This window comes from Thalassophryne amazonica, chromosome 1 (genome assembly GCF_902500255.1).
Source record: "Thalassophryne amazonica chromosome 1, fThaAma1.1, whole genome shotgun sequence".
Taxonomy (NCBI): domain Eukaryota; kingdom Metazoa; phylum Chordata; class Actinopteri; order Batrachoidiformes; family Batrachoididae; genus Thalassophryne; species Thalassophryne amazonica.
The window spans coordinates 71,942,529-71,959,999 of record NC_047103.1 but is presented as its reverse complement, the minus strand read 5'-3'; the positions used below and the strand labels follow the sequence as shown (position 1 = coordinate 71,959,999).

Below are 17,471 nucleotides of genomic sequence, written 5' to 3'. Positions count from 1 at the left end.
ACTGTTCATCCTTGAGATGTTTCAACAGCTTCATTGAGGTTCACCTGGGGTAAATTCAGTTTTGATTGGACATACATTGGAAAGACACACACCTGTCTACATATAAGGTCCAACAGTTGACAGTGCATGTCAGAGCACAAACCAAGCTTGAAGTCAAAGGTCTCTGTCAAAGGTCTCAGAGGTCTCTGTAGACCTCTGAGACAGAATTGTCTCGAGGCACAAATCAGGGAAGGATACAGAACCATTTCTGCTGCTCTGAAGGTCCCACTGAGCACAGTGGCCTCCATTATCTGTAAATGGAAGAAGTTTGGACCCACTAGAACTCTTCCTAGAGTTGGCTGCCCATCTCAACTGAGCGATCAGGGGAGAAGGGCCTTAGTCAGGAAGGTAACCAAAATCCAGATGGCCACTCCGTCAGCTCCAGCATTCCTCTGTGAAGGGAGGAGAACCTTCCAGAAGGACAACCATCTCTGCAGCAATCCACCAATCAGGCCTGTGTGGTAGAGTGGCCAGATGGAAGCCATTCCTTAGTAAAAGACACATGGCAGCCCACCTGGAGTTTACCAAAAGGCACCCGAAGGACTTTCAGACAATGAGAAACAAAATTCTCTCATGAGACAAAGATTGAACTCTTTGGTGTGAATGCCAAGCATCATGGTTGGAGGAAACCAGGCACCATCCCTACAGTGAAGCATGGTGGTGGCAGCATCATGCTGTGGGGATGTTTTTCAGTGGCAGGAACTGGGAGACTAATCGGGATTAAGGGAAAGATGAATGCCACAATATACAGAGACATTCTGGATAAAAACTTGTTCCAGAGCACATCTGACCTCAGACTGGGATGACGGTTCATCTTTCAGCAGGACAATGACCCTAAGCACATAGCACACAGACCTGGACCTATCAAAGGAGTGGTTTCAGGACAACTCTGAATGTCCTTGAGTGGCCCAGTCAGAGCCCAGACCTGAATCTGGCTGAACATCTCTGGAGAGATTTGAAAATGGCTGTGTACCGATGCTCCCCATCCAAGCTGATGGAGCTTGAGAGGTGCTACAAAGAGGAATGGGCAAAACTGCCCAAAGAAAGGTGTGCCGAGCTTCTGGCATCATATTCAAGAAGACCTGAGGCTGTAATTGCTGCCAAAGGTGCATCAACAAAGTACTGAGCAAAGGGTATGAATACTTATGTACATATGATTTCTCAGGTTTTTATTTTTCATAAAGTTGAAAAAGAAAATTTTTCTTTCATGTTTTTCATGTCATTATGGGGTGTTGTGAGTAGAATTTTGAGGGAAAAATTTACGCCATGTTTGAAAAAAAGCTGTAACATTACAGAATGTGGAAAAAGCGAAATGCTGTGAATACTTTCCAGATACATTGTAGCCTGTATACTGGACACATCCTTTGTGATGTCACTCATAAGTTTTCTGAAGAGCTGTTTTAAAGCTGAAATGTGACTGCTCTAAATGTCAGCAATGTGGCAGTGCCTGACTCCATCTAACTCCCGGCCAACCCAAACGGATAAAGAGGTGGAGCTTGGCCAAGATTTGCATGACCCTGGGGCAACAAATGAACCCAGAATATGCCCACTATCTTGCACCACTAGTGGACCTAATGTTACCAAGCTAACTATTATTATTGCTGACTTGGTAGTTAGGTTCTATTTTCAGATAAGTAGCATACCCAAGGCATTTTCTGTCAAAAGCAGACAATAGGCTGATTCTTATGTATTTTGACCTCCTGAGTTCAAAAATTGCAGATGGCATGCTGAATCTTTACTCTTTCACCTTCTAATTTGCATAAAGCAAAGTGGTTTCCCATTGTCACATTTCCCTGATGTTTACTTGTATTTGCATTAGAAACAGAAATAAAAGTTCTATTGTTATGTATTTTAACCTGCAGAATTAAAATATTGTTGTTAGTATGCTGTATCTGTACTCCTTCGCTGCCTAATTTGCATAAAAATATGGCCACCCGTTTTTTCACGTTTTCCCAAAGTTTGCTTGTTTTTGCTCAAGAAAGGCAATGAAAACTCTTATCTTTGGGTTATTTGAACTGCTGAGTTCATAGTTTCTTATTTGCAAGCTGTATCTTCTCTTCTTCATTCCTAATATACATGAAACAGCATGGCCACTTATTGTTTCCATAAGTTGTAGAAACTTGTTCTGCAAAAGAAATTGGCAACAAAACCAATTTTCCCCCATGCCTCTGATGCACAGTCAGGCCTACAAATGCATTAATTTGTCAATCTTACTTACGTATACTGACCTGTTGAAAAACATCTCCTGTGGATTTAAACATGACAGTATCATTATATTCATTCCTTGATGGCATGTGAATGACTCTTGTGTATTTTTTCATCATAAATGCTGAACAATATAATGATAATACTATGTGAAAACCTATATAATTGGCTCAGTACAACACATATAATGTATACAGCTTTGACACCAGAGGGCAGGCCTCACTGCCCAGTGGCCAGGCACATGGTGCCACATTGACTCAACAGTAGCAACAGCAGCCACAGCATAGACATGGTCTGCATTGTTCCCTGGTATATTTGTGGAGTTCATCCTTTCACACATGTTAAATAGACTCTGAGATACTTTGTTCATCTATATTTGTGCATGTTCATGTTCTAGTGTGTTGGTTTGTATGGACAAGTTCCAATATTGTGGTATTGGTTTTGTAGTATATTATTCTTCCCACTGGTGTTTAGGAGGATTTGTGCGTGAAATGAGGAGACAAAAGCTGAGCGTCCGCAACAAAGGTGGGCGGAAATGACAGATGTCCCGGGGTGGATCAGCGAATACATGAGGAAGAAAAGCGGATATAACAGGGAACAGAAGCAAAGGCGACCGCAGAGGCGCCCCCATGAGGGGCACAGCGGGCGTGATGCACTCGCTTCATCCGTGCCCACTCTGTCTGCATGTGCGACATACCATTTGCGACCGTGATGTGGCCGTGCTGGGCACGCGTCATCTGTTTTGCATGCTGTCCCGGTCCACCGCCAAGCCACGCCAACCCGTCGGTTGTGGATATGCGGCGTGTTGGTTGTGTATGTCCTGCGTATGTCTTCAGTATGTGTTCAGGCAGTGATGCGGATCTCATCTGCAGCAGGATTTTTGAGCCGCTCAAAAATCCTGGCTTCGGACATGCGTGCCTCTGCGGATGATCACGGACGTGTTCGGATGGCGGCCGACTCATACAGGAATGTTACACGGTTATTGTGGTTGTTTGGCAGATGTGGGCCACTTTTGTGCGCATTCCATCCGCAAATCCTCCTAAACGCCAGTGGGACAGGGCCCTTAGTAGCATTAGATTTGTGTTGTCTCTTGTTTGCTGATTCTCTTTATATACACTGTGTTAGGTTGCCAGTGTCCCTTGTCACTAGATTGATTTGCATATAATCTTGAAAGTGTTAGGTAGTAAGATAATAAAGTTGAATCTCTGTGTTCTCTACCATTAAGGTTTGTAGCGTTCATCACTTCAATTGTGGAGTGACTTCCTCTTGTTAGTATTTTCTCTTGTTGCATACTTCAGTGGTGATCAAAAATTTAGACTGTTCTCAATACAATCTGTTGTCTTGAATTGAAAATTGGAGGCCTTAGGCAGCATGAAATGAGATTCTTCAGTAGTTGGTGATGTCTGTGTTATGGTTCGGGCTGGAGCGAGAGTCGAACCCAAGAGCTGGGAGCAGAGATGAGGCAGAATGAATCAGAATAGTGCAGCGGATAACTGAAAAAAATGCTTTAAATGGTGATGTAAGCACCAAATTTGGCACACATACTCCTTAGACATTACTCTTTAAAAATGCTGGGTACCCACGTGAACTTTCAATAGGCGGCCAAGAAGGGGTCAACTGAAGTATTACACAGGGGTCAAAATTTAAAAATGCTCCAATCATTTTGTTAGGTATTCCATATTATTTTTCTGATCATAAAGATTCCAAAAAGGTATAGTTTGGACTATCTGTGAATGAATGTTCTGGAGTTATGGGGTAAAAACAGCAAGAATGGAGTTATGGGGTAAAAACAGCAAGAACAGCGACAAAGGTCAATTTCAGTTTGTACAGGGGTCAAAAGTTAAAGTTGCTCCAATTTTGGTAAAAAGTGGTGCAAATTACTGGTTGAGCTAATAGGATGAATAAATGGAATAGTTTTGACTGTGTTGCGTGCTTGGTTTGCAAAGTAAAGGTTAAACAATATCAGCATCCATTGGATTCTATGACATGTGACATATGCTACCCTGTAACATTATAACTAAGCATGATACATGATGCAAACTATTCCTTTTTAAAACCGTATTCACCCAACTAATAATTTGCATCACTTTTTACCAAAATTGGAGCAACTTTAACTTTTGACTCCTGTACAAGTTGAAACTGACCTTTGTCACTGTTCTTGCTGTTTTTACCCCATAACTCTAGAACATTCATTCACAGATAGTCCAAACTATACCTTTTTGGAATCTTTATGATCAGACAAATAATATGGAATACCTTTCAATATGATTGGAGCATTTTGATGAATTTTGACCCCTGTGTAATACTTCAATTGACCCCTTCTTGGCCACCTATTGAAAGTTCACGTGGGTACCCGGCCTTTTTAAAAGAGTAATGTCTAAGGAGTATGTGTGCCAAATTTGGTGCTTGCATCACCATTTGAAGGATCCCTCAGTAAATATTCACTTATCTGCTGCACTAGAACACTGGTTTATTTACAAGGGAGGATTATGTACAATGGAGATAAAGTGCTGAAGGCAGCCTAGCCGAGTGGAGACCGGCCTGTTCAGCGGTGCAACCAGGGAGCTGCGGTTCTGATGGAGTCAACCCAGGCTGAAGTGGATCCGGAGCATGGAGCTGTATATAAGAACTAGAGTGTGCAGTCCCATTGCTCCACACTAAATGAAAACGTCCCTTCATGGACAGCGACATGACGCCTCCTAACCGGGCAAAATATTGATGAAGTTCCCGGATGTTAATGCATTTTTAATGGAGATTCGCAACTGAACACACTCAGAAAAATGCTCGCAAAATGTGTGTTAAAATGCCATTTTGACCTGGATATCGAGGCAGTAAAATTAAATTATGTCAGGAAAGTATTAAACTTACCCTGACACTCACACATTCCCAAATATTAGTATTGAAAGTTACATGGATCTGCGCTGTTAAGATACACTGCTAGGCTGAGCTGCTGCTGTGTTCAACGTAGCAGCGGCTCCTAAAACCATTACAATACATTTATATATGTTATATTTTTACATAATTATCCTTTATTGACTGAGTTTCATTCATGAAGTCAGTGGTGTGGGTACACATCTCTATGTGTGGGTGTGACTGTGAGCGGCACAGTGCGGGTCATTATAATCTCATTATTTTAAGGTGCAAATAAAAAAAAATCCCCAGTCTTGTCGAACAATTTTAATCACTAACGACAAGTATTTTAACTAGACATTGGTCTAACAGTGGAAAATATCAACTAGACATAAGTGAAGAGTTAATGGTCCGTGTCATCGGGCGACACAGGTATGGCAGGAAACATACAGCTGTTTATCATCCAAATATCACGGACAAAGTGACAAGAAGAACCACAAACCACTTACTTATGGAAGGAAATATTGTCTCCCTTGTTCCTCCGTTTATGGCTTTGCCAACATGCGCAGCTTTCTGGCATATTCCACCTGTTTCTTGACGAGACTAAGTGAACTTCTATGCACGGAAATCACGAACTTGCCTGGAATTAAAATGGCGATCACGAATCCTTGTCGGCACACAGCTCAGCGCTACTGCGCTCTCTAGTTCTTATACAACCCCTGGCAATAATTATTGAATCACCGGCCTTGGAGGATGTTCATTCATTTGTTTAATTTTGTAGAAAAAAAGCAGATCACAGACATGACACAAAACTAAAGTCATTTCAAATGGCAACTTTCTGGCTTTAAGAAACACTATAAGAAATCAGGAAAAATAATTGTGGCAGTCAGTAACGGTTACTTTTTTAGACCAAGCAGAGGGAAAAAAAATATGGACTCACTCAATTCTGAGGAATAAATTATGGAATCACCCTGTAAATTTTCATTCCCCAAAACTAACAACTGCATCAAATCAGATCTGCTCGTTAGTCTGCATCTAAAAAGGAGTGATCACATCTTGGAGAGCTGTTGCACCAAGTGGACTGACATGAATCATGGCTCCAACACGAGAGATGTCAATTGAAACAAAGGAGAGGATTATCAAACTCTTAAAAGAGGGTAAATCATCACGCAATGTTACAAAAGCTGTTGGTTGTTCACAGTCAGCTGTGTCTAAACTCTGGACCAAATACAAACAACATGGGAAGGTTGTTAAAGGCAAACATACTGGTAGACCAAGGAAGACATCAAAGCGTCAATACAGAAAACTTAAAGCAATATGTCTCAAAAATCAAAAATGCACAACAAAACAAATGAGGAACAAATGGGAGGAAACTGGAGTCAACGTCTGTGACCGAACTGTAAGAAACCGCCTAAAGGAAATGGGATTTACATACAGAAAAGCTAAACGAAAGCCATCATTAACACCTAAACAGAAAAAAACAAGGTTACAATGGGCTAAGGAAAAGCAATCGTGGACTGTGGATGACTGGATGAAAGTCATATTCAGTGATGAATCTCGAATCTGCATTGGGCAAGGTGATGATGCTGGAACTTTTGTTTGGTGCCGTTCCAATGAGATTTATAAAGATGACTGCCTGAAGAGAACATGTAAATTTCCACAGTCATTGATGATATGGGGCTGCATGTCAGGTAAAGGCACTGGGGAGATGGCTGTCATTACATCATCAATAAATGCACAAGTTTACGTTGATATTTTGGACACTTTTCTTATCCCATCAATTGAAAGGATGTTTGGGGATGATGAAATCATTTTTCAAGATGATAATGCATCTTGCCATAGAGCAAAAACTGTGAAAACATTCCTTGCAAAAAGACACATAGGGTCAATGTCATGGCCTGCAAATAGTCCGAATCTTAATCCAATTGAAAATCTTTGGTGGAAGTTGAAGAAAATGGTCCATGACAAGGCTCCAACCTGCAAAGCTGATCTGGCAACAGCAATCAGAGAAAGTTGGAGCCAGATTGATAAAGAGAACTGTTTGTCACTCAATAAGTCCATGCCTCAGAGACTGCAAGCTGTTATAAAAGCCAGAGGTGGTGCAACAAAATACTAGTGATGTGTTGGAGCGTTCTTTTGTTTTTCATGATTCCATAATTTTTTCCTCAGAATTGAGTGATTCCATATTTTTTTCCCTCTGCTTGGTCTAAAAAAGTAACCGTTACTGACTGCCACAATTTTTTTCCTGATTTCTTATAGTGTTTCTTAAAGCCAGAAAGTTGCCATTTGAAATGACTTTAGTTTTGTGTCATGTCTGTGATCTGCTTTTTTTCTACAAAATTAAACAACTGAATGAACATCCTCCGAGGCCGGTGATTCCATAATTTTTGCCAGGGGTTGTATACAGCTCCATGATCTGGAGCCAGGTGGCCGCCTGCAAGCTGTCGACGTGGTCTGAGGAAGATACACAGATGGGTGAGTACAGAACCGAATCAATTCCAAAAGGTTTTCTACCTTTTGGAATTGACTCGGTCACTTAGAATCACAGTAACTTAGAGAAACAGTTTGTCTTAGCTGAGTCCAGAACGCTGAAACAAGCTGCAGCTGTAGGTACAAGCTGATACTAGGAAAAAGCGGCGACCAAATGCTGAGCTAGAAAACTCAAACAGGCACCCTGAAATGAGCTGCAGCTTGTAGGAACAAACTGAGGCTGGAGAAAAGTGGCAACAAAACGCTGAGCTAGAAAACTCAGACTGACAGCAGAAAAATACAGAAAGTCTTATGAGCTTGGGAGCTCAGAATTAACAATGCGTAGGAACACACAAAGGGAGGCTAGTTACCGTGGAAGGTATGCTGAGTTTCTGATGAACATGGAGTGAAGAGCCGGGGTTCATATGCAGGTGCTGATGAGATGAGGATCAGGTGTGTCGATCAGCTTGAGGCGCACCACCTGTACAGAGGACAGAGAGAGAAGCAGTGGCAGAAGCAGGGACAGGCAGCCCACAACAGTCTGCATCATTTGTCAGGACTACACTAAAGAAAATCTTGCTCAGGGTAGTGACAAAGGAAGGGCTACGTTGCAGGATAGTGCAAGAGTCTGTCACAAGCTCAAACATATGGAGAACAAACTGAGAGGATATTGAGTTCTAAATCTAAAATGGCATAGATCCTGTTACAATTGGTTCACCAACAAGACAAATATTTGGAGACTAGAGAAAAGGTCAATGTCTCAAGACACCAAGGAACCCATTGCAGGTCCCTCCACTGGTCCAGTTGTAAGGCTCAGATGTGCCTTCAGTACTTTCAAATGGGCCCTTGAAGGTTGCAGAGTTTGATCGTGATCTGCACATTGCTCTTGTTGGTTGTGGTGATCTCATGGCAGCAGAAGCAAAATATTAGAATAGTTTTAACCACATTTGACCTTTAGAGACATGCATATTTACCCCAGAAACATTTTTCAGTTTAAACTATCATTCTTTTTTATGACATTTTGCTCATTTGCTTGCCTTGATCAAATCAAAGATGACTTACTTTTTTTTATTTTTTTACCAGCAACATTACCAGGCAGTCACTCAATTAATTTTTTGCTAATTATGGGGTGAAGGAGTAGGGATACAGCTTTCCATCAGCAATAATTGAACTCAGCGTGTCAAAACACATAGAAATAGGTTATATTTTCTCTTCTAATTCAAACACAAGCAGACTTTTGAAAAGCTTCATGTAATGAGTGGCCATTTTATTTTATTCAAATTAGGGTCAAAGGATACAGCTTTCCCACAACAATATCTGAATTCAGCAGGTCAAATTACATAGAAAAGGATATTTAGTTTGCTTTTATTGTACATATACTACCATAATTGTGATGCAGTTTTGATGTAATTAGTGGCCATTTTGCTTTATGCAAATTAGGGCGTGAAGGGGTAAAGAAACAGCAATTTTTGAACTTGGCAGGTCAAAATGCATAGGAATCAGTCTGTTGTCTGCTTTTAACAGAAAATGCCTTGAGCACTTTATACAAGCTTCTTTTCTGAAAATGGATACCTTTCTATTGGCGCTGACTGTTCTAACATAAATTAAATAATACTCAAATTTCACTCAACAGGAATATTGAAACACCAACTTATTTGATGATCGTTGAGTATAGTTAACCACACAGCAGGCCATATTATATCAGATATTTGGAATAATATAGTCAGAAATAGCAGTCAACTTGATTGAGTCGAGTCGCTAGCAGCGAGCAGCCACTGCTAGCAGGTCCTTGGCTCCAGCACACAGCTGCCACTCAAAGCGACCACATCCCTTATTCTGTGTAGGTCCTCAGTCATCCAGGTGACGCTTCCTATAGTTTAGTCATTGAAGTGGACTTCTTGTTTAGCTCAGTGAAAGCGGGGCTGTTGTTCACTCTTACAACCCTAACAAGTATTGTCAAGGTCGGCGCTATATCACTTTGGCAAAGTGGCAAATTCGAAGGCAAGAATTCCGTGACTGGCCACTCGGTGAAAACACGTTTGGTCTATATGCTGTTCTACTGAAATCAGTCAGTTTTTATTGTCTCTAACTCAGTGGTGGGCACAGCTAACCAAAAAGTTAGCTTTGATAACCGTTTATCTGCTAACTTTTATAAAGCTAAACTGATAAATCTCTAAAAAAAATGTTGCAGAAGTAACATAAAAGTTAAACTGATAACTTTCATTATTATATGGTATGGGATTTTTCCAACTTCTGATTGGCCCATTTGCCACTTTCTGAGCTGTACCACATGCTGAGTTGACTGCTGGTGGAGCTGAGTAGCCCGTGCATGCGAAACGAGTACACCTCGCATTCGGCGCCGCTAGCTAATCGAACGATACCTTCTATCGATAATGACCAATCAGATAACGCGATACAATGCCTACTTTGGTTGTCAGTTTGTTGAAAAGATGGCAGAAGACAGGTTTTGCGTCTGTTAGCGATGCTGACTTAAAACAAATTTTACACAAAAAAGATGCAAAGAACACCTGCAGAAATACACAGTCAGCAGCCAACCTGTTTCGCAAGTACGTCACTGAAAAGGGACATGCACCCAACTTTGAAACTTATGACAGACAGATGCTTGACGGAGTACTCGGTCGATTTTACGCAGAAGCTAGACAGGCGAATGGTGAACTTTATAAGAAAACAAGCCTGATGACTCTTTGTCATGGACTTAACAGGAATCTCCAGTCGATTGATGGGATGTCAGTTGGTGCAGTATGACAGTAATAATAAAGAGTTGAAACTTGAGATTGATTTTTCAGTTTTAGTATGTTTGACAAACTCCCAATTTTCTTGTTTACCATATAATAAAGCAGTTATAGACTTTTGATTTCAGTGTACCCATGATTATGTGGACTTGGTCAGGATCCTGATGGTCAGCTCCACATAATCACGGGTATACCTCATCAGAAGTCTATAATTGCATAGTATTAACTTCAGTACACAGCAGCTACTGACACAACGAGTCAGCGCTTCTGTCTCAGAACTGCCGTCTCTCAGCAAAAGAGACCTGGTGATCAGAGAGAAAGGAGAGTGGAAAAAAAGATAATTTTCATGGCTGTTCACACTGCCATGAACACTGCAGTGTACAGCAGTGTTCATGGCAGTGTGCCAGTTTTCAGTTTTCAAACTGCCTTTTTTTTTTACAAATGAAAAAAGCAATGTATTGACAAATAGAGATTTATTTGTAAAACCCACCACGCATTTCAGTAATTGTTTGTTACCGACCAGCCAACCACTGACGTCAGGAAACTAATGCTCCGATAATCCAATGCGGCATGTGTGTCTAAACGCTAAAACCTTCAAAAATTAGTGCATTCAAACTAAAACATATAGCTGATATTTTCAGTTTGTAAAACGACAGACGTGATGTTAATTTTAATAACTTGTCCGGAATTAGTTTGCTTAAAATTATAATCACGTCAAAACTGTCTGCCTGTGCAAGACTCCAGTGAAATGACTGGCAGGTCTGTATGGTGTGAAGAGAAATTAACTTTTTTTTTCTTCCCTCCCTCTTCCTTTCTCTCTGGTAGTCAGATCTCCTCTGCCTGCAGAGGATAGAGCCCTACCATTCATGGATGTCTGTCTGCTATAAAACATGTAACAGGCAGGCATTAAAATCCTTGTTTTCAGACTTTACAAATGTTTTCAACTCTTAAGCTTTATTCATTATGCCTGCAAAAAATGTTAACGGTCTAATAGTTATCGGAACTAAAATTATCGGAACCTGAATGATCCGCTGATGGTTTTCAAAGTTATCTGGAAAGCTAATCCGCTAATGAAACTGTTAGCTTCGATAATTAGAGGAATTGTGCCCACCAGTGCTCTAACTTGCTTCTAATAGCCAGCTGACAACTATCATTGCCTGGATTGATGAGATTTATACACCAAGCTGACCTGAAATAAACCATTGTTCATTAAATTGACTTTATTGATAAGTCTCACCCGTTTGAAAAGTGACCAAAATACAGTGTATTTATACTGAGTTCACTGATGTTTTCTCCGACAAAACCCACTCCTCGAGGTTAAATGCCCAGATGACCGACCTTGAGAATTGTTCCAGGCTGATGAAGCCACGGCTCAGCTAAACTTTAGGAAGCTTCAGGTCCCAGTTGTCATGAAGAATGAAACTAGCTATAGAGACCCAAACTGATTTTCTGAACATGTTTATCTCAGCTGTAAAGTTGGACAAATTAACATGGGGGGGTCCTATGGGGAATGACTTGGAGCCAGTCTGAAGTGGCCATTCAAGGAACTACAAGAGTTTCCACTTCCACTTTCACTTCTTTTTTCAGCAATGGAGGTTGTGGCTTGGTCCTGATAATTTGTGAAATTACCTGCTGAGGTGGCTGGAAAAAAGGAAAACCTGTAGTCTTAGTCCTTCATATCCACCAACCTCAAAATGTGGATAATTTTCCATAACATCCACATCAAAATAGGGATGATTTATTTGCATTAACATTTAGCACCACACACAGTATAATAAAGGGTTTGTAATCATTCTACAAGTAGAGGACACTCAGAGAACACACAATTTGGATAAAGCATGACAAACATTTGTGTTTGTTCTTAACGGAAGTAGAGTCCAGGTAAGGGTGGTATTTGAGTGGGCTGAAACAGTGTGAACAGCATTTGTGAGAGAAGTTGTGAAATTTCACGAAATGTGCACAGAGGTTTGCATTCACATTTCTTCAAGATAATGGGGGGGGCTATCCCAGCAGTCATATGTATGAGTCGGGGTACACCCTGGACAGGACGCCAGTCTATCGTAGGGCATGGAATAAGTTTAATCCTTTATTGTGTTTTCCTCTGAAATTTTATATATGGTATTGTCATAATGCAGTGAGCTGTCACTCTTGGCAACATTCATCAGTTCGGTGATTGCACGTCCATCAACACTTTTCTTCCTTTTTTTCCCTCCTCTGTGGAGTCGCGCTAGGCTTTTTATTATTATTATTATTACTATTTGCAGGGCTCTCCCTTCCATGGCTACAGTCTGGGGTGATTCCACAGCCTCTTTTCACATAATAGCAGCATCATAGAAGCCCCACCCATTCTGAGCAGTTTGTTCAAAGACGTGTTGCCATTTCAGTGCACGAGTGCCACTTGGGATTCACCAAGATTCTTGCACCTGCAAAGGCCATGCTCCACATTTGGAAGAGTGCCACGTGGCATTTTAGAGGCACTCGTGCAATATGTATGCAGACTACTTGTGATTTTTGGCCATAATTTTGCTGCCAGTCTGTGCGACATTCGGCGGAAATTTGGATGGCATGTGCAAATCTGTTGTAAGTACCTATTCAGTGAGATTACATATGAAAATTTGCCAATAATTCATGTTTTTTGCAGCAAATTTGTTTCTCTAACCACTCCTCAACAGTAACAGCCCAGTGAGATAAGGATAAGGGTCCTGTTGTGCCAAAGTACAAATAATATGGAACTCAGTGGGAGGCATTGTAAAAATATGAATAAAACCTTATCCATGAATGCAAATCTGCCTAAAAGATTAATCAGCTCTTCCTTGGCCAAAGGTCTTCCTCTTCACCTAATACTGTTTTTGTCATATCCTGTTGACAAACAAACAAACAAATGGGACTAAAACCATTACCTGTTTAGAGGATGTAAATGTTGTGACTAGACATGTAACTACAGTTTGCACTCACTTTTCCACCCTTTGTCTCAGCTGGTCTGTCACACCAATGATGTACCCAATGTCCTACATATTCAGCATTCCCAGCACCGCCTACGTGTCTCTGTCATGTATCAACCTCTTCATTGGCATCAACAGCAGTGCCATCACCTTCATCCTGGACCTTTTTGAGAACACCACTGTAAGAGCAGGCACGCACGCGCGCGCACACACACACACACACACGTATGTGTATATATATATATATATATATATATATATATATAGACAGAGGCACATTGAAGTGGACACCATTCGAGAAATTTAGCTGGTTTTCTGTGAAAATTTTAACGGCTGATGAGAGATTATGGACTGTTGCTGTCGCTTTAAGGACTGCCCATGGAGCGGGACGTCGCGATGTGCCCTGAGCCGCCGCTGTCTGCCTGTTTCGAGCTGAAAGCTTCCAAATTTAAGCCTCTGTTGACCCAGGATGTCGTGACAGAACAGAGAACTTTCAGAAGAGGTCGGGATCAGCAGTTTATCCGGACATTCCACTGTTAAAGGAGATTTTGTAATGAAAGAAAGTGCGGATGGGTCCACGCGTTGGGACGCAGCCGGTGCTGCGCGCCGCCACAGGAAAAACACCTCCGTTGGAAGCCTTAAGGACAAGTTGGAACATGTCCAGCTGTTAAACAATTTCTCAGATACTCACTCAACTGAAAGCCATCAAAAGCCGCCTGGTTTTTACAAATGGTTATCAACACGGAGGTGTTTTTCCTGTGCCGCCGCACCGCGCGGGCTGCGTCCCGACGCGCGGACCCGTCCACACGTCTTTCATTAATAAAATCTCCTTTAACAGTGGAATGTCCGGATAAACTGCTGATCCCGACCTCTTCTGAAAGTTCTCGGTTCTCTCACGATGTCCTGGGTCAACAGAGGCTTAAATTTGGAAACTTTCAGCTCGAAACAGGCAGACAGCGGCGGCTCAGGGCGCGTCGCGACATCCCGCTCCGTGGGCAGTCCTTAAAGTGACAGTATCACCTCAAAATCTCTCATCAGCCGTTAAAATTTTCACAGAAAACCATCTTAATTTTTCGAACCGTGTCCACTTCGATGTGTCTCACAGGTTTAGAAAAAATTTTGATCAAACAAAGCGCCAGTCTCTCAGCAACTTCTCAGACAAAGGAATTCCGACGAGGGGCTGGACAACTCCTCCCACAAGGAGTGCTCACAGGCGAATGACGTCACCGACAGGCGTGGAAAAACTCACGCATGCGCACGAGGGTTCAAGCATGTCTGACGTAAAAACATATGAATGAAATCCATATAGTTTTTGAAAAAAATAAAAAGGACCTATACTTTATGGACAGACCTCGTATATATATATATATATATATGTATGGACTCTGGACTCTGCATCAACCTATTGCTTGTATAATGTATGAATTTTCCCCCCATTTCTGATATAAAACACAGGTACACTACAGCAGTCAGCATAATTATGCACACTACAGGATAATCCCACATATATCAGATTCGGCAGGCAGACTTTGTACCAAATACCATCTTCATTTAATCAAATAAGTAATTACCATGTTCTATGTAGGAGAACAAATACAGTGGTACTTTCTGGTACTTTGTTTCTGAATCAGCTGCATTACTAAATGTACTGCATTGATATTTTGTTCACTCGTGACTTATTAAGATGCAGTTCAGTGTGTTTTATTGCAGAGATTATTGCTAAAGAAATGACTGTTAATTACTATATGTCACAATTCTTAAACCAAGTACTACTGAGGTACTTTATAACGTGCCATAAAAACTGACAGCTGTCTGACTACATCATTTCTTTTTACCATATGCTATAAAAACTGACAACAGTTTGACTGCAAACCTAAAAATCATGTCTGCCTCTAATTATTGTTTACTGAATCTCTTTTTAGGCTCTGTACAAGTTTAACCAGCTACTAAAGACAGTGCTGCTCATCTTCCCCCATTACTGCCTGGGCCGCGGTCTTGTAGACATGGCCATGAACCAGGCCATAACTGACGTCTATGCTCGATTTGGTAAATATCCATCAAAAGTCAAGAAATAAAATACTGATAACAAGAAAAGCCTCCAGCTGTCATAACATCCCAACAGCCTGAACTAATGTTGACAGAAATCAGATACATTGCATTTTATGTTAAGGCTTCAGTCAAGTACGAAGCTGCAACATGATTTACAAAATCATAGTAAAATATATTGTGAACTATTTCATGGTACTATAACCAGCTGTCGGTTCATGTTGGCATTTGCGCTTGTCCACTTCTTGTAACATAGCGCATGAGACCATTTACAGTTCCCTTGTAGGTGGTGACACCATGTTGTTTTTTGGGCTGAGCCCGAGCAAGTCCAATGGCTGTGGACCTGGACACTAAGCGCTCACTTTTGAGCTCCCAGCCAAGCCTGACTCCAGGAGGATGCCCCAGTTTCCCTAATCCAGGCAAAGTTTCTGTGTAGGCTCTCAGTTGTCCAGGTGGTTTTCATAGTAGAGAAGCTTGAATCTTCGACTGGACTGGGTTGCTTGACGTGAGGACATTTCGCTTCAAATCACAGAAGCTTCCTCAGCTAAAATTCTTGCTCTGGTAGTCTGACTTCTGTCTCTTGTAGAGAAGAATAAACCAGAAGCCAACAAAAGCTGGAAATTTTTAACCTAACCAGACCCCACCTACCGAGAGGCTGACTGCTATAGGCTAGTGACTAAACAGTAGCTCTAATTAGCACCTATTGTGCTCTAGTTAGCACTCTCCTAATGACAGGACGGAAGCCTCTCCTGATGGCTCCCTTGATGACTCTCTCCTGATGACGTGAATGACTCATTACCATGAACAAAGACTGAAACTGCTTTGACCTGAGTACCACATTGTAAACAGGGGACAAAGCGTGTCTGAGACCCGCTCCGTGGTTAAGGCTGGGTTTCAACTGTTTTACAAAGAATGCTTCCTTGACACCTCTCTCAAACCATTTCTTCTCTCTGGCTTCTAATCCAGGCAAAATGGCTCTCTCCTTTTTTGGGTCCATCATAAAGAGTCTATTGTATCACCCTTTGTATGTCTCCTCGCCTGGTACCAATTTGGCAAGGGTGGTCCTACTAGGAGCTAATGCTCCAGACAACACAGCACCCAGGATCACTGGAGCACACAAAGCCCTCCACCAAGATAATGTGGTGGTTGTCTCCCTAGGGAGGTCTTCCAGGCATGTTCAATTGGGAGGAAGTCCCGGAGAAGTGCGAGGACAGGCTGGAGGGATTATATTTCCAGCCGCCTTGGGAACGCCTGGCTTGGTCAGCTGCTATCATGACCCAGACCCAGAGAAGCGGTAGAAAATGAATGAAGAAATTAATGTTTCATGCGCAGAGCACAGACATAGAAATTAATGTGTTGGACGTAACATTTTTTTAAAACAATAACAACAACAGTAAATCACAAGGTCTCAGCCAAAGCTGCTGTTCTTTCTTTCCTTTCAGTCACAGTGGCTCAGCCACACGTCCCATGTTGAATTAACCAACTCCTTAGCTGGTTTGGACCTATAACAAGGCAAAATACAGAACCTGCATAACTGAATGATTTATTGTGGGTTCACTAGCAGCTAGCACCATGCAAACGCTGCATATCATCCTCCACATTTATTGTGTTTAACAATTTTCACAAAGTAAAGTGGTCTCATAGTGTGCTCTCCAAAGTATTGGAACACTTGGTATTTCACACATTTTAATTTATTTATACCATCTCAAATACAAAAAAAAAAAAAAAAAAAGTAAACATTTCAAAAATTATTTTCTTGAAATTCAAACTCAAAGCAAATCTCTACAATTTAATATAAATTAATTAAAAATATCAAAGCCAAGATGTTGGGTTGCATAAGTAATGGAACATTTTTGTGTAAACCCTATAATCAGTTCTTTTTTTTGGTCAGTTTTCTTCAGACAAGTCAGGGGATGGATACATGAACATCTCCAAGTCACTGAGTATGTCTTGGATTTTATTACATCAATTATGAAGAAGAAATACACATTTTTCACATTTTGAGATAGGGAGTTTTATCTGTGAACCAGTTTTATACATACAATCAACAAAAATATAAACGCCATTGTTAACGCCGGCGCTAGGGGGCGTGGCTTAGTTCCGGCTTCACCGGGAATCGTCGAAAAAATTATTCAACATGTCGAATAATTCCAGGAGCGCTCCCGGA

General features: G+C 41.3%; 1 protein-coding gene across 1 annotated transcript in view; it reads left to right on the top strand.

Moving 5' to 3' along the window:
- Nucleotides 1-17,471, top strand: part of LOC117511711 (retinal-specific phospholipid-transporting ATPase ABCA4-like) — a 210,397-nt gene that overhangs the window by 138,404 nt on the left and 54,522 nt on the right. Inside the window, exons 40-41 of the mRNA XM_034171629.1 lie at nt 13,292-13,439; nt 15,181-15,304. Coding sequence (XP_034027520.1) covers nt 13,292-13,439; nt 15,181-15,304 — 272 coding nt within the window. The remainder of the gene's footprint in view (nt 1-13,291; nt 13,440-15,180; nt 15,305-17,471) is intronic.